Here is a 24,485-nt window from a genome sequence, read left to right as displayed (position 1 = left end):
TCCATGCCCTTTTGAAGAAAATAGAAATTATTATGTTATAATAGTTAAAAAAAGTGTATAACTTTATTTTCTTATAACTTTTAAAACCATATTTAACATAAGAGAAATTTTTCGATGGTATCTACAGAAATGAAATGTAAGTTAATTAAGGTGAAATTATCGAATGTATGTTGATAGAAGTGAGACTCATCTCATTATACATATATATTTTTTTGTGACTACATTTCATTATATTTGATTTTATTGAGTGAAATATAGACATGAGAAGTGGTCGTCATGAAAATTTATTGTTTTTAATTATTATTTAGTTATTAATTTAAGGGTTAACCATAAAAAATGTTCCCGAATTATTCAAACGCTGACAGAAATACACCCGACTTTTACTATCGACAAAAATATCTTTAAATAATTTAAAAACATAACAACAATACCCAACGGTAAATATATATTTTCAAAAAATTTCTTAGAGATTGAATTTTGATGTGATTTTTTATAAGAATAATTAAAAAATGAGATATTATTATTTTTAAAATTTGATATTTTTTTCTAAGTATATATTTTTTTGTGAGTTTTTAAAAGTATTATTAGTTGTTAACAAAAAAAATATATACACAACGAAAAATCACCAAATTTTAAGGATACTAATATCTTATTTTCTTAATCATGCTAGCAAAAAATTGTATCAAAATTCAATCTTTAATATATTTTTTGAAAAATACAAATTTAATGTTAGATAATCTTACAAAAAAACTAACATTAAATATGTATTTCTCAAAATATACATTAGAGATTGAATTTTGATGTAATTTTTTACAAGAATAATTAAAAAAATGAGATATTATTATTCTTAAAATTTGGTGATTTTTTGTTAAGTATATATTATTTTGTAATTTTTTAAAAGTATTATTGGTTGTTAACAAAAATAATTATAAAAAAATTATATACTTAAAAAAAATTATATACTTAACAAAAAATTACCAATTTTTATGTATAATAATATATTATTTTTATAATCATGCTTGCGAAAAATTACATCAAAATTCAATCTCTAAGGTATTTTTTGAAAATATATATTTACTGTTGGGTATTGTTGTTGTATTTTTAAATTATTTAAAGGCATTTTTGTCGATAGTAAAATTCAAATGTATTTTTGTCAGCGTTTGAATAATTCGAAAAAGTTTTCGATGGTTAACCCTTAATTTAATTTTTTTAGTTTAATAATCTAATATCATATATTTTTAAATATTAATAATTACCTAATAACTAAAAATAATAAATTTCGGTGAGTCTCTAATATTCTTCGTATATATCTTGATATAAAAATATGCACTTTATAAACACCGGGAGTGACTTTAATAAAATAAAACCAACCTGATAGAAAAAAAAAAAAAAAGAAGAATCATGGTTTCAAATTAAGATTAAATCAATAATTGAATCTTTGCATTTGCATGTCATAAAATCCTATGACCTATTCATACATCTAACATCTCTATCTCACAAAATTAAAAAAGAAAGAAAGAAAACTAAGAAAAGAATCCTAATATAGTTGCTGCAAGTTGCAAACACAAGGAAAAAAGAAAAAAAAAAAAAAAAGGAAAGGAAAATTTGCTTATGAGTCCAAAAGAACAGGTAGCACGGAACTTCTGGATCTGCCACTTCCATATCCAAATGAAAAGAATGATCTCTTAGCTCTTCCACTTGCACTTCCACCACTGCAGCCTTCAATGGTGTTGTTGTGCTGCTGCTGCTGTTGTTGTTGCTGCTGCTTCAAAGCTTCTTGAACTGCCAAATAGAATTTCCTATCCCCTGAAGAATCCATAGAGAAAGATCTTCTGATTGGTTGCACTGAAAAGTTCTCATCTTTATTGCCTCTCATGTCAATGCACTCATCCCCCATGCTTGTCACTTTCTTCAGCTTCATTCCTTTCTTCCTTGGTGAAGAACTAACAACAGAACATGTTCTTGGTAATGGTGATGATTCCAAACCACGAACACGCTCATCACCCAATTCAATAACAACAAAGTCTTCATCTTCAATCAATTGTTGTGGTGATGAAGATGAAGAAGAAGAAGAAGGAGGAGGAGAAGAAGAAGTTGTTGGAGGCGTTAGAAGCTGATGAATGCTGAACCTACTTGTTAAAGAAATGCTTGTCCTACAAAGAGGGCAATTTGCATTGTTCTGAAGCCAAACATCAATGCAATCAATGTGAAAAACATGGCTACAATTTGGAATAATCCTTAGCTTGTCATGTTCTTGAAATTCATTCAAACAAACCGCGCATTCGCAGCTGCTGTGCTGCGAATTCTTGTATCCAATCACCGGAATTAGCCTTATAACCGCCTCGTCCAGCCCCCGAGGCTCTGCTTGTATTCCGCTTGAGTATACTGCTAAGGCTGGATCGTCGCCGCCGCGGCGCCTTCTGGAAGGAGAGAACCGCCGCAAGATATCGATTCGGTGCCAATTGAGGCAGCATTTGATGACAAAGATGTAGTAGCTTACTAGCAAGAACGCTGTGGCCATTATTCCTATTATGGCAATTGCTATGATTGGAAAGCTTGTTCCTGAAGATGAATGCGCATGATCAGTCCCTGGATTTGGAGAAATAGATTCTGACTCTGACAATGACACATAAATCATGTGTCTTCTCATTACAAGATCCATATTCAGATTCAGATGTTAGTAGAGAGAATGCAGGGTAATGTGTTCTTCTTCTTCTCTCAGATCTTGAACATTAAAACACGACATTAATTAATAGGTAGCATACATACCCCACCAATGGAAAGTGTTTAGAGGGAAAAGAAATGGCTCTTTCCTAGAAAATGTGTAGCATTTGTACCTATGATTTATAGCCTTATAGGCCAATGGATTTTGGTCAAGTAGCTAGTGAGGGAAAGAAAGAAAGAAAGAATATGAGTAAGGACTAAATTAATGGTTCAAGTACGTGGTTGTTGTTCAACTAGAAAGAAAGAAGAAGAAGAAGAACCTGATTTTGATTCAATAGAAGAGAAAAAAAAAATGGAGGATTCAGGAGTATGTGGAGAAGGGAGAAGAAAAGCGAAACCCAGGTGGTATATAAATGAGGGTGGTGATGAGGGGGGGACAAGAAATTAAAGGGCTTATTAATTAAGAATCATGAAAAAAAAATATGATTTTTTTGTTTATTTAATTAATTAAGGTTGGAGGGTGGGTCTTATTAGACCAGAGAACGTAGTTGGTGAATTTCTGAGGAAGGGTTTGGCTAGCTAGAAATATTGTTGAAGTGTCTCGGTCACACACTCACACTTGGAATATTTTATTTTATTATGTGACATACATAATATGGAGTAGTATGGTCCAATTAAAATATTGGAGAATTTATACAGTGGGTGGCGGTCCAGCAAGAATGGTAGTGGTTAGCGTTTACACAATAATGGCCAAGGCCTAACCAATGTACCATGTGGTTATTGCCATTACCTCATAAATGTATATTGAATTATAAAATACCTTTTGTCTTCGTCACTGCTACTAGAGAATGCATATTTTTTAATAAAAATTTAACTCAATAAATTGTAGTCACCTTTTCAGTGTAAATATTTTTCATTGTCAAGTCAAGACCCAACATAAAATCACTGAATAAAATGGCAAAGCTTAGTATATCTTAATTCGGTGTAGCATTTTTAAATTTATATATTGAAATCTAAATATGAACTTTGTGGTCCAATGCATAATAATTATTCTAATATCTGAGTGATTTACAATTTCACATTATTAACTATTGATGAGGAGCGGATAACATAAATGATCCCATTGAAGGGCATAACCTATTTTGAAGGGCAAAATCAGTCACAGTACATTTTCAAATGAATAAGAGGGTAGCAATGTTGGCTCAAATACTAACATATACAGATATGCTCACGTGTGACATGATGGAAATAAATTGGAGTTTTGGATATGAAAAAAGAAAAAGAAAAAGATAGTCACGATTATTATCACTAGCAAGTCAATCCTGTAAATGTTTTATACTTTTATTCTGTGTTTATTATGATGACCCATGGAGTAAAACTATGTAAACGCTTGAAGAATAATTAAGTAATCAAAGGTGAATAGTTTAGAAATAAAAAGAATCATAAAAAAAATAAAAAATAAAAGTGAGGCCAGTTTAGGACGAGACTATGCGGTAAAAGAAGGGATATAGAGTTCGAAGACGAAGTTATTGTGAGTATATTAGATTTATTTGATTGGTGTATTTGTGAGCTATTATTTTGGACTATTGGGGAGAGTTTTTGTCCAATTTAAAATTTTAAAATAATAAATTAATAAATTTTTTATTTTATAAACTTCTCATTCTTTTTTATTTTTTGTTATATGAGACTAACTTCGTATACTTCTAACACTTGCAATATTAACAATTATTACTTGTGTTATACTACTAGTTTGTGTTTTGTGTTTTTCTATTGTTTTTGTAGGTCTTGAGCCAAAATCCTCTCCACTCTATTTGAGTGGTTGAGTCTTTTTTCTCAAATGATAAAAAAAAAGGGTAAAATTATGTAGTGTGTGTGACCCCTGCATATTATGGATGAATGAAGATAAATTGTCCCCACAAGGGAAAAGAACACTTGGAATAGAGCCAATGATCATAACATTAATGATGGTTTTTCTAAGGCTTTAATGATCCACGGGTCATAAATTCAAAAAGCTCCAAAGCCATCATTAACTTAAATAATACTACTAAATTGCTAGAGTAGGATTTAGTCTATAAAGGTGAAAATTAATTACAAGAAGAAAAAAAAGTTATGATAATTAACCCAACATAGTAATATAATTGAAGACCCAAATGATCTAATTATTCATTCATCTAATCCAATCCAATAATATGCTAAAAATCAATTTTGTCATCCACTCAATTTGGTGAGGTATCATGTTTCTGATTAAAGTGTGTTTTACTTTAGGCCATTATATTCAGCAATAAATTCATTACTATCTTCTTTCATTTAGTTAATTTATGCACATAAATTCGTTTTATATGTTTATTTAATTGATGATTTTCATCCACGAATTAGTACACTTGTAAGCAATAATAATGAAGGAGCATTGAGCTTCCAATCATATAGTACACTCTCTCAATCATAAAAAACCAAAATTAAAAATTAAAAGAAAAAAAATTGAGAACCCCACATGCAGGTGCAGCCCAGAATTGAAATATTGAATCCTTAATCAAAGGGCGTGACCGTTGATAAAAGGTGTTTGACTCTGATCAATATTTGGCATCTGCACAGCATTTTTGCCCTTTTGCCACCACCGCCTATCTTGTTTGAAAAGCCATGGCCACAAAATGGAGTATTAAAGGATAAAATATTGTAGTGGGGTCTCTTGATTTATACTCATGAAAACAGTGCTTTGTAGCAAAGTCAAATCCGTGTGCAGTGCTACATGTAAATAGATACTATGTTTATTTGTTATTACTATTAGTGTATTACCGTTCACACTCTAATTATAGACATATTTTTTTATTGTTAAATAAAATAAAAAACTTTTAAATGTACTGATATATTAATATTTTAATAATTTTTAATTATTAATTTTAATTATAAAAATATATATAATATAAAAGAACCACAATTAAAATTTATTAAAATATTAGTATACCGATATATTTAAAAAAATTTAATAAAATAACATACCATTTATTATATGTGAATCTTATACTTTACTTAATAATAATAATAATAAAATAAAAATAGTCAAAATACAAATATATATATTTTTAATAAGAGATATTAAAAATAGTAGAGGACCGACAGAACAAGAGCACATATATTTTTAATTGGCTTGTTGACACATGAAAAGAGACCAATTAAGTAGTGATCAACGTAGGTAAGAAAAATAAAAAATATTATTTATATGCTAAATTCAATCTTTATATATTTGTGTATAGCCAATGAGTAATAGCTTAAATGGCATAAATTCCTCATACTCATCTAAGAAGTTGCGGGTTCGAGTCTTCATATCTTTAGAAAAAATATATTTGTGTATAAAATTATAAATATATAATTTAATTTATTTTAAATTTATGTTTTAAGATTTAAATTTATATTTTATTATTTTAAAATATATTTTATATTAATAATTTATTTTGATGACTGATTTAATTGAACACATCTAGCATAATTGCAGAAAAATACATATACAGTGAGCACTTTGATATGGGAGTTTTCAAAAAGTGTTTCACACATTAGTCAAAGTGTGAGTAGGGCCTCTTATGGCGTTTTCCAGAAGAAACATCCCACAACTTTTGGACTAAAATTTCCAACCCCTTTGAAAAATGGAAAATCTCAGTCACTTTCCATACTTGATAATACTAGCAGTCTAGCAAATATAGAACCAAAACTATATAAGTCAATAAATGCTTGTTCCTTCTTTTTAAATAAATTATTAATATAAGATGATATTCTTCTTATTCTTCGACAAAATCTTAATTATATCTTTTCCCAGTATATAGCACTTCTCCTTTAGATTCTTATTAAAAAGCAATTAAGTCCACAACTCAATCATTAAATCAATTTCTCTATATCTCATTTGAAATTAAATTAAAGTCGTGTGTTTGACACTCATTTCCTCATAGAGAAAAAATTTGACTATAAACGCACAAAATATACGTTCCAACTTATAAAAAGAGAAAAGAAAAGATTAAGAATCAATTTTCAATTAATATTTTAATTTCTTTTCTTTAAATTTTTTTTAATCTTTATTCATTAACTATTTTATAATTATTTTTTTGTTAAAAAAAGTTACTTTCCTACAAAGGCTACTTTTTATAGAAATAAAAAAAAATATGTATAATCCCGTATAATAGTTAGTTGGTATATATTTTTTAATATATATACTTTTTTTTAAAAAGATTTTAATTAATGTTACGGATCCGGTCCACGGATCCATGACCCGGGATCAAACCCAAACTCGGTTGTCCGGGTTCAACCCGCCTCGCTCCTCTAGAAGGCCCGAAACCGGCCCTCTAAAGACTCCCAACAAACTTTCGAATTCAAACGTCTCCCTTATCTTAGCTAAGCAAGATAAGATAAGATAACTACCGCTACCTATAAATAGAGGACCCAGGTCCCTCCAGGTATTCATTCATTCCTCACATCATACACCTCTCAGATCCATTCTGACTTGAGCGTCGGAGTGTTTTTGCAGGTACCTCCCCCCATTGCTCCAGTCAAACGACCCGGCATCCGCCTCAACCCTCAAGTTCCCGATCCATCCCTCAACACGTACCAGAGACATCTTGTACATTGGCGCCGTCTGTGGGGAACAACGCCGGTTGAGTCAGAATGGCGGACGAACTGGAAGATCATTCCGTCAGTCACCAAGACGACTCCAGAACACAGAACCCTACCCCAGAACACCAAGGAACCATGCCCCACGGAAGGATAGCAAGCGCCGTCCATAACAAAGAAGACGCCACTATCATCACAAAAACCCGGAATCCCGAGATACCGGAAAACAGGTCAGCCCAAATAATCCAAGAACTCTGCCACCGAGTCCAGGAACTCGAAGGCCGGATTGCCACCAAGGAAAAACACAGCATCGAAGACGGAAGTCACGCGACCTCCAATTCCAGATCCTGCCTCGGCAGGTCGCCAGAACGGCGACACGCCAAAAGACATGATAGAAGCACCTCGCGCAACCAAAAACACGGCAGGTCGCCAGAATGGCGACACGCCAAAAGATACAACCGTAGTATCTCCCGCGACCCCGTTCACACGGATGAGGACCGACGACACCGAGAAACCAAGCGCACGAGAAACGACCACACAATAATGGGAGCTACTCCCTTCACAGAAAGGATCTTAAAAGCAAAACTCCCCAAAGGTTTCGATAAACCCACGGACATGAAGTATGACGGGACCAAAGATCCCCAAGAACATCTAACGGCCTTCGAAGACAGAATGAACCTAGAAGGGGCCGCCGACGCAGTCCGGTGCAGAGCTTTTCCGGTAACCCTAGCGGGGCCGGCAATCAAATGGTTCAACGCCCTCCCAAACGGATCCATAACCAACTTCCACGACATCTCGCGAAAGTTCATGGCCCAATTTACAACCAAAATCACTAAAGCTAAACACCCCATCAGCCTACTAGGGGTCACACAGAAACAAGACGAATCCACAAGAAAATACCTCGACCGCTTCAATGATGAATGCCTAACGGTCGACGGACTCACGGATTTTGTCGCAAGCCTCTGTTTAACCAACGGTCTCATGAACGAAGATTTTCGCAAACACCTCACTACCAAACCAGTTTGGACCATGCACGAGATCCAGAACGTCGCCAGAGATTACATCAACGACGAGGAGGTTAGCCAGGTCGTCGCCGCCAATAAACGGTAACACAGCAATGCCCAACACGGCAACACGGCGCCCCGACACAACCCACCGCCTAGAGAAAATCAGAGGGACCACCCTAAACCAACAAGCACGAACCGACCGCCCAGAATCAACAAGTTCTCTAATTACACACCCTTAACAGCCCCAATTACCGAGATATATCACCAGATAGCGGATCAAGGTATTATCCCAAAAGCCCGGCAACTCAAAGAAAGAACGAGTGGCAACAAAACCCTTTACTGCGACTACCACCGAGGTTACGGGCACAGAACACAAGACTGTTTTGACCTTAAAGACGCCCTCGAACAAGCCATAAGAGACGGCAAGCTCCCAGAGTTCACCAAAATCATCAGAGAACCAAAACGCGCGGCAATAGACAGGTCGCCAGAAAGAGAAGGACGCAACCCGAGAACGCAAAAATAACCCCCCAGGGAAAGTCCGGAAGACGACCTAACCATAATAGTAAACGTCATCACAGGCAAAGATGTGTCAGGCAAGTCGAAATCAACACTAAAAAAGGACCTCAAAGTCCTGGCCGTCAGAGACCAAGCTCCAATCACCACGGCCGACAAAATGATAACTTTCTTATCCGAGGACTGCCAGCACGGCACCTCAGCCGAAGACGCACCTTTCGTCATCTCAGCGAGAATCGGAACGGGACTAGTTCGAAGAATACTGGTGGACACCGGCGCAGACTCCAACATCCTTTTCCGAGGAGCCTTCGACAAGCTCGGACTCCGCAACGAAAATCTCCAAACACACCGCAACGGTGTCACGGGACTTGGGGACAACTTTCTCAAACTAGACGGCTTCATCACCCTCCCCTCACCATAGGAACATGCAACCAAAGAATGACAATTCTATCCGAATTCGTGGTCCTAAAAGACTCCACCGCCTACAACGTCATCCTCGGAAGAAAAACAATCAATGACTTCTCTGCCATCATCTTCACCAAATACATTCTAATGAAATTCATAACGGAAGACGGCTCCGTCGGGACTATCCACGGAGACCGGGAAGTCGCGGCAGAATATGACAACACCAGCCTGGCCTTACGGAAAAAGTCCCGCGACGCGGCTGGAATATTCCTAGCCGACCTGGACGCCTGACAAGACGGCCAACCTAGGCCAGAACCAGAAGGCGACATGGAAAAACTACAAGTAGGGCGAACCAAAGACGAATACACCTTCATCAACAGGAACCTCCCATACGACCTTAAAGAAGACCTCTCCCAATTCCTAAAACAAAATAGAGACTTGTTCGCTTTCACACCAGCCGACATGCCTGGGATTGACCCCGACTTAATGTCTCACCGGTTAGCCGTGGACCCCAACGCCAAACCCGTAGCACAGAGGAGACGAAAAATATCATCAGACCGGGCAGCCGAAGTCAAAAGACAAGTAAAAGCCCTACTCGAAGCAAACTTCATCAGAGAACTACCCTACACAACGTGGTTAGCAAACGTCGTGCTAGTAAAAACAGGCCAACGGGAAGTGGCGAATGTGCGTCGACTACACGGACCTCAACAAAGCCTGTCCAAAAGACGCCTTTCCCCTACCAAACATAGACGGATTGGTAGACGCCGCGTCCGGCCACCGATACCTTAGCTTCATGGACGCATACTCCGGCTACAATCAAATACCGATGCACCGACCCGACGAGGAAAAAACAACATTCATCACCCCCGACGGAACGTACTGCTACACAGTCATGCCTTTCGGCCTAAAGAACGCCGGAGCCACCTACCAAAGACTAGTCAACAAGATATTCCAGAACCTCTCCGGGTCCAAATTAGAAGTCTACATCGACGACATGCTTGCCAAAACCGAATCAGGCGAGCAACTCATCAGTGACCTCAGACTCATAATGAACACACTACGAAAGCATCGAATGTGGCTCAACCCAACAAAATGCGCCTTCGGAATGGAGGCAGGAAAGTTCCTCGGCTTCATGATCACGCAACGCGGAGTCGAAGTAACCTGGAGAAATGTCGTGCCATCCTCGATATGACAAACCCAAAAAACCTTCACGACATCCAAAAGCTTACTGGCCGGCTCACAGCATTATCTCGTTTCCTCGGAGCATCAGCACAAAAAGCAATCCCCTTCTTCAAACTAATGAAGAAAGGAGCCCCCTTCAGATGGGAAACAAAATGCGAGGAAGCATTCCAACACTTCAAAAGGGTCCTAGCAGAACCACCAATTCTCGCCAAACCCCAAACAGGGGAGACCCTCTACTTATACCTTTCCATAACGGAAGAGGCACTCGCAGCAGCACTCATCCGCGAAAGCGAGAAAAAAGAATAAAAGCCCATATACTTCATAAGCAAGGTCCTACAAGACACAGAAACTCGCTACTCACGCCTAGAAAAGCTAGCCTTCGCGCTCCTCACGGCCTCCCAGCGCTTACGACAATATTTTCAAGCGCATCCCGTAACGGTCCGGACCGACCAAGCGGTCAAACAAGTACTACAAAAGCCCGACCCAGCAGGAAGAATGCTAGCATGGTCCATCGAGCTGTCCCAGTTCCAAATCAAGTTCGAGTCCCGAAACGCAATCAAAGCACAAGCCATGGCCGACTTCATCGCGGAGATGACTCCGGGAAACCCCACTCCCGAGTCATGGAAGCTGCACGTCGACGGCTCATCAAACGTCACCTCCGGAGGTGCCGAGGTCATACTCGAAAGCCAAAACAAGGTCGTAATCGAATAGTCAATACGATACGAATTCCCAGTTTCTAATAATCAAGTAGAATATGAGGCTCTCCTGGCAGGCCTAGCCCTAGCCAAGGACGTCGGAGCAAAAGTCCTGGAAGTAAGCACCGATTCACAGGTAGTCAGCTCCCAAATCAACGGAGACTACCAGACGCAAGACCCTTTACTCCAACAATACCTCGCCAAGGTGAACGAACTGAAAGAAGGGTTCAACCACATCACCATACGGCACATTCCCAGAGAACAAAATACCAGAGCAGATCTCCTCTCCAAACTAGCCAGCACCAAACCAGGACACGACAATAAATCGCTAATTCAGGAAGTCGTTAAATCACCGTCCATATCCACAACGGCTGATGCTTGCCTGACACTCTCCAGCCGAGGATCATGGACCTACCCTATCCTACAATACCTCCTCGACGGAATACTACCGGAAGATTCCAAAGAGGAAAAATGGACAAAAAGGGAAGCCGCCAACTGCACGGTTGTCGCAAGACAACTATACAAACGCGGATTCTCGCAACCTCTGCTCAAATGCGTCGAACCCGGGGACACGGAGTACATACTCCGCAAAATCCACGAAGGTTGTTGTGGCCACCATATCGGAGGTAAAACCCTCGCCCAGAAAGTCATCCGGGCCGGCTACTTCTGGCCCACGGTTATCCGCACCAGCTCAGCATCAAATCGGCAGAACGGCCATTCGGCACCTGGGGGATCGACCTTGTCGGACCCTTTCCTACGGCACCCGGTCAACTCCGATATCTCATCGTTGCTATAGATTATTACACTAAGTGGATTGAGGCCGAGCCCCTGGCTTCCATCACGGCAACCCAATGCCGAAAATTTCTCTAGCGACAGATTATCACCCGATTCGGGATCCCTGAGATCGTCATCTCGGACAACAGAACCCAATTTGCTGACAAAAAATTCAGAGAATTCCTAGAAGGACTACGTATATCCTACCGTTTTAAGTCGGTAGAACACCCCCAAACAAACGGACAGGTGGAAATCCGCAAACAAAATAATCGTCAAAGGACTCAAGAAGCGGCTCGACGAAGCCAAAGGACTATGGGCCGACGAACTCGGGTCGGTCCTATGGTCATACCGAACAACACCCCAAACGACAACAGGGGAAACACCTTTTCGATTAACGTACGGTGTGGAGGCCGTCATCCCAGTGGAGATAGGAGACCCAAGCCCCAGAAAAACGGTCGGAGGCAACGACGAGGTAGCGGAACGAGACCTCATCGACGAAGAAAGAAGCATAGCTCATGTCAGAGAGCTAGCCCTAAAACAAAGAATCAGCTTAAGGTACAACAACGGCGTCATCAAGCGAGAATTCGCACCCGACGACCTCGTTCTACGATAAAATGACATTGGAGCCTCGACCCCAGGGGAAGGGAAACTCACCCCCAATTGGGAAGGACCATACAGAATCAAAGCCACAATCGGAAGGGGAGCATACAAGCTCGAACGACTTAACGGCGACGAAATCCCGAGGACATGGAACGCCGCCAACTTACGGCGCTATTACACTTAGAATGACCACCCTAGGTCCTCCCTTGTCTTTTTTAATTCCTTTTTAACTTAGATCTTACTTCTGAACTACATTTGTTTTACCATCTTTACATTTAAAGTATTAAGCACGGGTACTCTTTCCCGCCATAACGGAGGGTTTTAACGAGGCCCAAATAAATTCCATTATGTTTTACCTTTTTCCCTTCTATCCCCCAAAACGGAATAGAGATACGGCCACAAACACCGAGAGCTGATCACCCTCGGGGCCTAACACACGGATATCCCCAAACACTAACGGCCTACCAAAGGTCCCAAGTCACAACGGCTTAAACGCATAAACGGCTCAAAATAAAAAAGCCCAAACGGCCACATGAGTCATTAAAAAGAAAGCAAGTCATAAGTAGCCACGATGGCATAACCCAGAGTTCAAAACAACACGGCCCATGGCCAACCAAATATCCAAAATAAAACAAATTTTGAAACAAACCAAAATAACAAATTACAATAAAACTATTCAAGGTCAATAATTTGACCATCACGGACGGTCTTGAAAGCCCCCATTAGAGACAGTCCACACCCGGAGCCAGCACCGAAGCTTGAGCCCTCATCGTTTTCTCGGTGGCCACAATCGCTCCCTTCGCATCTGCCAGCAACTCCGCCTTCTCCTTCTTTAGCGCAGCAACTTCGGCCTTCAAAACCTCCAGCTCGCCCAGAATCACGGCAGCCTGAGAACCCGCATCGGAAGCCCGTTGCCGCTCCACACTCAGTTGAGAAAGAAGTGAAGTCTCGACCTCGGAAAGGCGGAGAATCTCCGCCCCAGCTTCCTCGGATGACTTCACTGCCTTCTCTCTCGCCACCTCGGCAGCTTTGAACTGCTCTTTCAACTTAGCCACCTCAGCCTGGGAATGGCGGAGCTTCTTGTCCAACAAACCAACCTGAGCCATCACTGGCTCAGCCTTCTGGACAATGACAGCAGACCGAAGGAGGGCACAGTACACCGACTTAGCTTGGAACGAAACATCACACTCATCAAAAAATGGCTCCGTTCTAGGCATCAAGTGCTGATCTATGAACCCCGAAGCATCAAAACGGCGGTCCATCACAGTAGGCACAACACCCTCCTCCCTAAAGGTCTCGCTACTAGGCTCCTCAGGCCTCTTTCTTTTTCGAGAAGCCTCGACAGCCGTCACCACGACAACCTTAGGCGAGCTCACAGGGCCAGGTGAAGCACGAGCACCAGCCCTCACCCCCCGACGAAACCACCTCCTGAGAAACAGCTCGAGAATTCGCAGCAGGGTTGGAAACAGGGGTAGCAGGAGACGCCGATGACCCCTCCTCCCGATCCATCGCTGCCTTCAACTGCGCCAGGGAAGTCAAACCACCAGCCATCTCAACTGAAAGAAATCAAAGGAAAAAACATCAAGTTACAAAATCGGAAAGACAAACATGAACAAGAAAAGTAACAAGCCACACACCAATATACGTCCGACAGGCCACAGGATCCCCCATAACGTCTCGAGGATTTAACGGACGCTCCCCGAACAAATGCCACAAGACATTGGCGACGTCCTTATCCTCCGAAGACAAACCATCATAGGTGACCTTAGTCAAAACCGACGGCCCGGCACGGAAATTCCAATAGGTCGGGAACCGGCGCTCGCCCTCTAACGACAACCAAAATGGATGATGCCCCTGGACAGGGCGCACCTTAAAATACTCTCTCTTAAAACCGTGAAAAGAATCTTCAAACAAACCAAAAATGTGGCGATGAGGCTGAGCCCGGAACGACATATAACCTTTCTTATGCTTCCCCTCTTTAGACGGAAGAGTACATAAGAAAAGAAAAAGGAAGACAGGAACAGAAATCGGAAGATCAAGGTACTGACACACAAGTTCAAAAGACCGAACGGCTGCCCAGCTATTCGGGTGAAGCTGAGACGGCGCCACAGAACACCGACTCAGCAGATCCTGAACAAATGGCAAAAAAGGAAGTCGCACGCGAGCTGAGTAAACATCGATTCGTAAACCCACATCCAGTCTGGAACAGTGGGCGAATCGAGGTTCAAATAACAAACGCGCTCATCGGCGTCCGGAAGGGCAAGCTCATACTGCCGCTCCATATCGCCACCACCACAAATTGCCCCCTGATCACGGAGGCGTTGAAGATCGGCCTCCGTCATCCGCGACGGAACGCCCCACACATCGCTAGTCACCCAAGTATAGCGAGCGGGGACGCCCCTGGAAGGGGCTATCGGAGTACCCACACCCTCACTCCTCCGCCGTTGCATACCTAAAATAGGGAGGAGCACCACCATCAGCCTACTAACCCTACGCAGAAGCAAGGAAGACAACCAAAAACTTACTACCACTACTAGCCCAACACAGCGGTGCTCAACCCCTTTTACCACCACCCAAAGCACAAAACGCAGTACAAAAAGAAAATGGCAGAACAATGCATGGCAAAAATAAAGAACAACGAAACATCACAAGAATAAAAACAAGGAAGAACAGAGGAAAACGCAACAGGCACATTGGATACAGAAGAGTCGCGTTAGACCAAAAACGGCCAGGCAAAACTTTGCCACGACCTTAAAAGACCAGGGCCGATACGCCGACCTCCCCTCAAAAGGAATCAAACGACCGAGAAGAACCGAAGACCTCAGCTCACGGTCGAAACCACATCTCCCAAACGACAAACCGACCTAACTCGCGGTCGAAACCACATCTCCCAGCAACAAACCGACCCAGCTCACGGTCGAAACCACATCTCCCAGCGACAGACCGACCTCACTCGCTCTCCCGCTGCGGGGACAACTGTTACGGATCCGGCCCACGGATCCATGACTCGGGATCAAACCCAAACCTGGTTGTCCGAGTTCGACCCGCCTCGCTCCTCTAGAAGGCCTGAAACCGGCCCTCTAAAGACTCTTAACCAACTTTCGAATTCAAACGTCTCCCTTATCTTAGCCAAACAAGATAAGATAAGATAACTACCGCTACCTATAAATAGAGGACCCAGGTCCCTCCTGGTATTCATTCATTCCTCACATCATACACCTCTCAGATCCATTCTGACTTGAGCGTCGGAGTGTCTTTGCAGGTACCTCCCCCATTGCTCCAGTCAAACGACCCGGCATCCGCCTCAACCCGCAAGTTTCCGATCCATCCCTCAACCCGTACCAGAGACATCTTGTACAATTAACAAATCTAACTTTTAGATTTAAGGAGTAATAAAATTTATAAAAAAAATATGATGATCATATTTTAAGGTACATAAATCAGAAAGTTTAACTTGTGTTAAAGTAATTTTTTTTATTTTATCGTAAAATAAAATAGGAGGTCTGACTAGCACATTTAAAAAATTTTAAATACTAAAACAATAAATCTTTAGATCAAATTTATATGTTTGAAAAATTTAAAATAGAAACAAGTAACTCCACAGTGGCACCGTGCCTCTGTTTCCAATAGTTGCACGTTCCTGGCGAGTGAGAAAGCCGTCTATTGTCCCACTGCATCGCGTATAGCGGTATAGTCACACCGTTCTACTCTTCTCCTGTGACACGTATTTTGCCGAGAAAGATGGTCGCTCTTCGTACAGCCGCACACGACATGTCTCTATTTTGTCCTCGTCTTTGTTCACCCAAATGGTACGGCCTAAATAAACATTTATATCTTAGTGAAAAAAATCATCCACATATATAGTAAAATAAACATCCTGCAAAACATGTGCATGTAGAATCAAGTAAATTAAGTAAAATACCAATGGTATACTCAAATAAACATCTACTTTAGAATGAAAAGAACCATCCATATATATAGTAAAATGAACATCCGACTTAGTTGATAAAAAATAAGTAACGAAACAGCGGAGGACAGGAAATCGGGGTCGCGATACAACAGCGGCAGCAGTGACACATGATTGCGAGAGAGTAGTTACGATTAAAATTAAAATTAAAAATTAAAATTAATTTTTTTTTAACGTATGGTTTAGTTTATTAAAAAAAACATTGTTTCTCTATATTTCTCTACTAAAAAATATACTACTGAAATAATGTCAAAATTAAAAAGCGCCCTACAAAACCCATTATGCAAATAGACACATAAACCAGTCAAAGTTAACTAAACTAATCATGGGTGAGGTCCTGATTATCTTACTATCCAACAGGGTATTTAGTTTCTTTGGTAGACCCAATCATACAAGTGTAATTTTGCTTGCCTTATTATTGAATATACTTTCTCATGTTGATCAAAATTATGCCTTTGGCTGAAGCAATACTCGTCCCTGAACGTTGAACAAATACATTTGTTTGTATTTGTAATAGTAACATAACATACATACTTGAAGTAGGGGTAATAACTCTTGCCAGATACGAAATTACCTTAGATGATATATATTGAATAGACTAAACTATATATGATATTTAAATGAGAAAGGTAAAATTCATTCAATCAGTTAATCCAATCTTATTGATGGAAGCTATGACGACTACATAAATTACGTGCACAGAAGCACTAGCAGCTAGTTGAGTCCATTTAGTTAGGTGAATAAATACCCTTTTAATTGCGTGCAAGTATGCATATGGCTACGCTTGAAGAATGTATAAATTGAATCTTAGGTGAATCACATTACAAGAAATCTATTCTTGATAAGTTGCGTTCACTGTAGAGATAGTTGTTACCTAGAAACAGTCATATTATAACATAATAACAGTTCCACTGTGTAATGAGAAAGTCGCAGACAACAATAGGCTGTGTTTACCACTGCTACCATTGTCAATTTCTAGGTTGAATGTAAGATATGACTAACATTAATCATTTTCTTTTAATATTTTTCATAAACAATAATAAAATACTTTTCTCTCTTTAAAATTCCAATTCAAAGGCTTGGTCTCCAAGCTTGATTACTTAATTAAGTTTTATTACCTTGTAATGCAATTTTCAATATTTCATTTACTAGTATTTTATACTAGCAGCAGTGCAGCACATGTGTGTTGCACGTAGTATATATCTAGAAAATGACTATAATTGTAGAATAATCCATTGAATCAGTTATTATTATTATGTTATTAGAAGAAAATAATACAGTAGTGTGTAGTAAGAATAGTAGCGTGGCGAGGAAGAGGCACATGGACATGGTTACAAGGCAACAGCTGTTCATACACAGTTTACTAGGGACCAGAGCTAAGGCTGCACAAATTTAAAGGGGAAAAAATCCTTAAAATTCTGCTAAATGCTACCATCTTTACAAATCAATGTTGTTGGACTGTTATAAATTATAAAAAACAAATGCTTTGGGTAGAAAAAAAATATATATATACTGGTCAACATAAAATAACACGCGATACACACCTACATACAGCTCAAAAGTGTCCAATAAAATCACGCGATACATATTATTAAAAATGGCATTATCTAAAAATTACCATAGTAATTCCTTAAAAAAAAAAAAAAAAAAACCGTAATCGTATTCGTATCTCTAAATGGGCAATATCTCTGGTGACCTCAGCACTGCGTAGGTAAATCGGTTGTCTCTACTCTCTAGTATAGGCTATAGCTATGTTGTGTGCTAAGAAACATATGAGTTCAAAGCAAGGTTTTGATAACTGAATCCATAGTGGAATTGCTTTAATTACTAATTTATTAATTTATTAGATCAATCAATTTAATTAGAATAATTATTTTATATTAAAATAATAAATAAATATATTAAAATATAAGTATAATTTAATATAAATTTTAAAATATTATTTAAATTAAAAATACTATATTAATTATAATATTATAATCTCATCTAAATATAAATTCATAACAATTAAAAATCAAAATAATTATACAAATTAACAATCATAATATAAAAAACAGCACTATAACAATAAGAATTTATCAAAATAACAAATTTAAGAACATAAAATTAAATTAGAATAATTATTAAATTAATAGTTGAGTTAGGATCAATTATCATTTATTAGAATTATTTAGTATATTTGAGTATTTATTATAAAATCTTATGTCTTCATTATTATAATTCTCTTAACACTTATAAATATCATTTTATATTGTATCATTCCAAACAACTTGAATACATTCAATAATACACTCAATAATACACAGATCCTTTCTCCATTTTAGTCTTTTGCTTCTAACATGGTATCAGAGCCATGGTATCATCCTTGAGGAAGATAGGTTGATTTTCTTTTGATGAATCACCGTACTTTTCATACTTTTCTTCCGTACCATTTTTTTTCTTCTCTTTCGTTGATCAATGCTTTGATGCTTTCTCACCTCACCGATTAGCTCATTCGCTACTTACTTATTCTCATGTAGAACCATATGTTTTTTGTCATCTTCCGATAGTTTGTCATCCTTTGGCATTTTACCACCTTTTCAGAGTTTACCACTTTTTGGCAGTTTTTCGAGCAGTTTACCATCTTTTATGCAGTTTCTTATGCATTTCCTTCAGACATCGGCATTTCCGTTTGCACTTTCTTCAGACAGCGGCAGTTTCATCTGCAATTCCTTCTGCGCGGTTCTGTCTGCGCTTCCTTTCGGTAGTTTCATCTGCATTCATTCCATCAGTTTATGCATTTTTTTTTATTTTTTTTGTTTTAAATAAGTTTCAAACTCAAATTGTCACTTAAGTTTGAGGGAGGATGTCAGAATATATTAGAATCAATTAGCATTTATTAGAATTATTTAGTATATCTGAATATTTATTCTAGAATATTACGTCTTTATTATTACGATTTTCTTAACACCTATAAATACATTTTTATATTGTATCATTCCAAACAACTTGAATACACTTAATAATATACAAATTCTTTCTCCAGTTTAATCTCTTACTTCTAACAAAGTAAAAATACAATTTAACAATCATAGGGTATAACACCTTAATAATAATTTATCAAATTACCAAATTAACAAGATCAAGAACATGAATTAAAATAAAAATAATTGTTTAAATTAATAATTGAACAAAAATACAGCAACTTAATAATCACAAGGTCAAAAAACAATACCTCAACAACAATTAATCAAATTATCAAATTAATTAACAAGATTAAGAACATGAACTAAGATCAAAATAATTGTTTAAATCAACAATTAGACAAAAATATAACAACCTAACAATCACATGGTCAAAGAACAACACCTCAACAATAATTTATCAAACTGCCAGATTAACAATGTCAATAACATGAACTTAGAGTAGCATCACAACAGCAATTAAAATAATTAAAACTAAGAAAAAACAACAAGAAAGAACTGGAATAGCAATCCAAATACAAGAAATAACAAGAACGAGGAAAAGAAATCACCTTTCACATGTTTTGACACTCAAACAGATGATGTTGGAGTTCAAACATGTGATGGAAAGGTAGCTCAGATGAGGGCTGAACAGCGAAGAAAGCACGACAATAATGCCGCGAAAGCTCCCTAAAAACGGAGGCGAAAGCATGGCGATAACAAATTGAAAGATTACTCATTTTTTAAATTGGTCACCAAAATATTTTTTTAATGAAATTCGTTATTCAAAAATTTTATGTTAGTCATGTTAGTCCCTTTGTCACTTTCGTTACTAACGACATTAGAATTTGTTGATATGGCATGTTACGTGACATTACAACATACACCTAGTACTCCTAATTGAAAACTAATATAATAAGCTTATGAAATTAGATTAAATCAACTCCAAGTTAAGAGATTCTAATGTCTTAAGGTCCCCTCTCATCAATAAGGTTCTAATTTTGATCTAATTTTATAAATTTATCATGTTAGTAGTCAGTTAAGACTCCTAGATGTGTGTTGTTAGTTGTCAATTAAAACTTTTAGATATGTAGTGTAGTATCATCTAATGTGTGATATCAGCAAATTTTGATGCTGTCAACAAAAAAAGTGACGAAAGGATCAACGTAATTAATTTAAAATCTTTGAAGAATGAATTTTATTCAAAAAAAATTTCGAAAAGCAATTTAGAGAATACGTAATTTTTCAGAGATAAATTTGACTATTTACTCTAATGTGTAGCCATTGATTCTTAAGGTGTTTATAAAATAATTTACTAAGCATTCATCCTTGTTTTGTAAGTCATACCTTGTTCAGACTCTCCAATTTGGTCTTATACGGAGCTTAAATGCATGATTATTGTCTTGTACTTGTTCTTGTTAGGTTTTTGTAATTTTAAATGAATGTGTTTTATTGTTTTTATTTTTGTTTTTTCATTCATCTATTCTCATGTTGTCATTGCTATTTGGGGAAGTTGGTCGGAGATAATTTACATACATTTGACATAAGATGCATTTGAACATATAAATGATTTCTCTACTGATTTTTTACATGGAATCCTACTAAAATTAGTTTCTTCAGATATTCTCTTGATATTACAAAATACTGTTGACATTAACAGTAGATTTTCTTGAGAGAAAAAAATTGAATTTTCATTAATACAAGATTTGCTTGTACCACGAATGTAGCACCGCTCACACCTTCCGCCCTATAAATGGTGACAATATCGATTAAGTTTCTACACATGTAACCTATAACACCCTAATTACCATAAGCCTTACCTCATGCTATAAAGCAAAGGTTAATCAGAGGTCACAACAATTCTAAGGCTTATACATATTATATATAGAAAGGAATAATAATTCTAGAAACCCGATGGAGAAATAAGCTAAAAAAAAACAGAGTTATAGAGGCACAAACGTTCACACGAAGCTAAAAGTATAAAGGTACAAGATAAATCTATGAAATATCAAGACATATATAGATATATAAGAGTATATCACAGAGTATAATAATCATAAGGAACTAGCCTCAACCTGCGGAGTTTAGGCCGTCTAGTTATATACAAACATATAGAGTTTTGAATGTTAAAACAACATATACAGAATATCTCTCATAAAGTAAGCCTCTAAGGCAAATATAAATACAAAAGTGAGAGAACTTAAAACAAAAATAGCCAAAAGACTCCAAAACATGATAAAGGTCCTCCGCTCTGTCACCATCAAGCAACTCACCAGGGTGGGTTGCGACCTGCATCTGAAAAACAACAACAAAGTATGAAATGAGAACCGGAAGTTCTCAGTATGGTAACAATGCCCAGTAATGTAAGATATAAGACCCTGGGACGCCAGAGACAATCCTAGAGCTTCATATCCATCATGAGGTTCAAGCTTAAAACATAATTAAAATTAACACCGTAACTCTAATCCTTTATGAAACGGGGTAACTATTGTAAGACCCAAGACTTTTGAAAAGTTCTATTTGAACTAATCTCAAACTATATATTTATTTACAATTTTAATTTTATAAATTATCTTATTGAAGGTAATTAAAGGTAGTTTTGATTAATTGGATTTGAAATAAATTAAGGTTTTCATCCAAACTCTATAATTATGGATTATTTTTCTATTTACAACTTAAAGTTCTAGAAATCCAAAAATAATGAGTTTGGGCTATTTAAATTAAGATTTTATCTAATTTTATAATTATTGAGTTATTTTATATATTTAAATTGTAAAGTTGGTAGTTGTGAAATAATAAGGATTTTTATATGATTTGGACTAAACAATTAATATTCTAAAATATTGATACTACTGTTTTAGGAAAATAAGGGATTTAATTATATTATTTCTAATTACTTGATTTGGACATTTTATTGAAAATAATTTGTAAAATTGATGAGCAAATAGTATTTTCTCTATACAATTAGTGTTGGATTTAAATTGGGTTTCAATTTCTATATTATCCCTATTTTTATTTGAAATTACAAAATTACCCTTGTACCAAATTTTACCCTAATCCTAAAACTCAACACACACAATTCTAACCTTGAAAACCCTACACGGTTACCCGGTTCCCCTGACTCAGTACATACTAGTGCACCTAACCCTACAGCAGCAGCAGCTACAAATTGAATGAAGGAAAGAAAGAAGGGGGAAGCAGGGGAGGGGTTCCACGGAAGCAGAGTGAGGGAGGAGGAGGAAAGGCGGTGCAGTGGGTGTCACTGCCACCATCGCCGCCGTTGCTAACAGAGAAGAAGGGAGGAGGGAGTCGTGCCGGAGCCGCGGGGACTTGCCGCCACCATCGCGCCGTCGTCAAGCCTTGAAGGAAGGCCGCTTCTCTGAGCTATCGCTGCCGATCCGCCGTGAGCCACCATCGCGAGTTAGAATCGAAGAGAGAGAAAGCGTTCGTGGAGGGAGTCAGGAGAGAGAGAGAGAGGCGAGTGCGAGCCAGACCGGGAGGAGGGAACTGCGCCGCCCAGTCGCCGTCTGTGAAGCCTGTCCCGCCGTTGCAACCCAACGCCGACGAGAGAGAGAGAGATTGGGCAGAGAGAGAGAGGACTCGTGAGGGAGTCACCGCGGGAAGGAGTTCGCCGCCGCGTCCCGTTGCCTGCACCGCCGCCATTCATCCTCCCTGCTGCCAGACGCCGTCGCCGTTCGCGAAGAAGAGAGGGAGCTTGCGTTGCCATCAGATCCGCTGTTCCTCACCGTTTCTGTCGCTGCCGTTAGTGCCTTGCTGTTGCCTCTGCCGCCGCTGGGAGCTGTGCCGCCATGACCGAACTTCTGTCACCAAAAAATGCCTCTGCCGCTACTGAGTTCCCTTGCCGGTAAGGGTTTACGTTGATCTTCGTTTCTTATGAGTTCTAGGAGCTTTGTCATCATTGCTTGTTTATTACAGTCGCCGTCGGCGGAGTTCTGGTCACCGCTGCTGCTCGAGGTGCGTGGTTACCGGGGCTGCCGCCAAACTGGTTCAGCTACCGCCGCTGTTTCTTTTTCTTAGTTCGGTAAGTAATTATGTTTCAGAAAACCCTGCATTAGTATTCTGCTATGTTTGGTTATAAACTCTGAGGTTCTGGTAACGTAGGTTCGAGTTCTGTATGTTGAATACTGCTTTTAAGTTGCTGTGAGTGCTGCGAAGGTGATCAGGGGGTGAGTTTGTGGATTGCTATTGAATTTGGTTAGGAGAAAAAGTTTCGTGACGCATTTTGGGTTATGGTTTCGATGAGTCGAGGTAGGGGCTTTTATACAAACTAATTTATTTTAAATTAAAAATTGTTATAAATAGATATGCTGTGTGAAACATATTCCTGGTGATTATGTGAGTCTTATGAATTGTCTAATTTTGTCCTGAATAAATATAGTTGCCTGTTTGATTGGGATAATGTCTGCTTTGATAAATTGGAGATTCCTGGATTTGGTTGAATTGAAATGATTTTTGATAATCTGAAAGTTTGAGTTTTTGTTTATTGAAAACTGATTTGGTCTTGAACCTGTTGGAAAGAGTTGAGGATTGGTTTGGTTGGGACCCGGAAAGGGTGGCAAAGTCCAAGTTTTAGGGGAGATGCTGCTGAAATTTCTATAAAATTCAAGACTTTAATTGAAACAAATTTTAAAAAGAGAATGAATTATGCCTTGAATTGGATTACGGATATATGAAATTGGTTTGAACTCTTTTATTAAGAAAATTTTTATATTTTGAATGTAAACTATTTTAGAAAAGAATTAGGTTTTAAAGTCAATTTAAAGATGAAAATAATTATGTTTTGGAAGTTGATTAAATAAGCAAATTTAAAGGAGTTTTAATGGATTTAAAAGGAACTTGGATTTTGATGAACTAATTTCCCTTTACGACGTTTTAAGAAAAGTTTGAAGTATTTTAGGAAACTTTGACTTAGTAAGACTGAAATAATTCCCGAGCCTTTGGAAACAGATTTAAGAAATGAAACTAAAATTGGTTTTCGGTTTAAATGATTTGGTTTTGGTTTAAGTAAGTTGGTTTTGAAATTGGTTCGCAATAGTTGGATACATGACTTAGTTTTGGTTTAAATTCAATTTTATTTATTCAAATCAAGAAGTTAAGGTTTCGGAGGTTTTTAATGAATTTA

The 24,485-nt window shown here is 38.1% G+C and overlaps 2 protein-coding genes and 1 pseudogene across 2 annotated transcripts; 2 read left to right on the top strand and 1 right to left on the bottom strand.

Annotated features, from left to right (window-relative positions):
• Positions 1 to 1,384: 1,384 nt before the first annotated feature.
• LOC107619750 (RING/U-box superfamily protein) lies at positions 1,385 to 3,072 on the bottom strand. The gene has a single exon (XM_016322039.3). The coding sequence runs from the start codon at positions 2,660 to 2,662 to the stop codon at positions 1,610 to 1,612; it is 1,053 nt and encodes a 350-aa protein (XP_016177525.1). The 5' UTR covers positions 2,663 to 3,072; the 3' UTR covers positions 1,385 to 1,609.
• A 4,239-nt stretch (positions 3,073 to 7,311) lies between these two features.
• Positions 7,312 to 8,787, top strand: LOC148546308 (uncharacterized; annotated as a pseudogene).
• A 2,072-nt stretch (positions 8,788 to 10,859) lies between these two features.
• LOC148546307 (uncharacterized) lies at positions 10,860 to 11,855 on the top strand. Its single transcript, XM_088499184.1, has 2 exons — positions 10,860 to 11,028; positions 11,137 to 11,855. The coding sequence occupies exons 1-2, from the start codon at positions 10,860 to 10,862 to the stop codon at positions 11,853 to 11,855; spliced, it is 888 nt and encodes a 295-aa protein (XP_088355310.1).
• The last annotated feature ends 12,630 nt before the right edge of the window (positions 11,856 to 24,485 follow it).

This window comes from Arachis ipaensis, chromosome B9 (assembly GCF_059453495.1).
Source record: "Arachis ipaensis isolate K30076 ecotype BB chromosome B9, ASM5945349v1, whole genome shotgun sequence".
Taxonomy (NCBI): Eukaryota; Viridiplantae; Streptophyta; class Magnoliopsida; order Fabales; family Fabaceae; genus Arachis; species Arachis ipaensis.
This window is presented reverse-complemented; position numbering and strand designations above follow the sequence as displayed.

Excerpts from the sequence above, each read along its gene's own strand:
- LOC107619750 (XM_016322039.3), bottom strand. The coding sequence starts at position 2,662 with ATGGATCTTGTAATGAGAAGACACATGATTTATGTGTCATTGTCAGAG.
- LOC148546307 (XM_088499184.1), top strand. The coding sequence starts at position 10,860 with ATGCTAGCATGGTCCATCGAGCTGTCCCAGTTCCAAATCAAGTTCGAG. Across the intron at positions 11,029-11,136 it reads ATCAAACGTCACCTCCGGAG|GCCTAGCCCTAGCCAAGGAC; the intron begins GTGCCGAGGTCA and ends CTCTCCTGGCAG.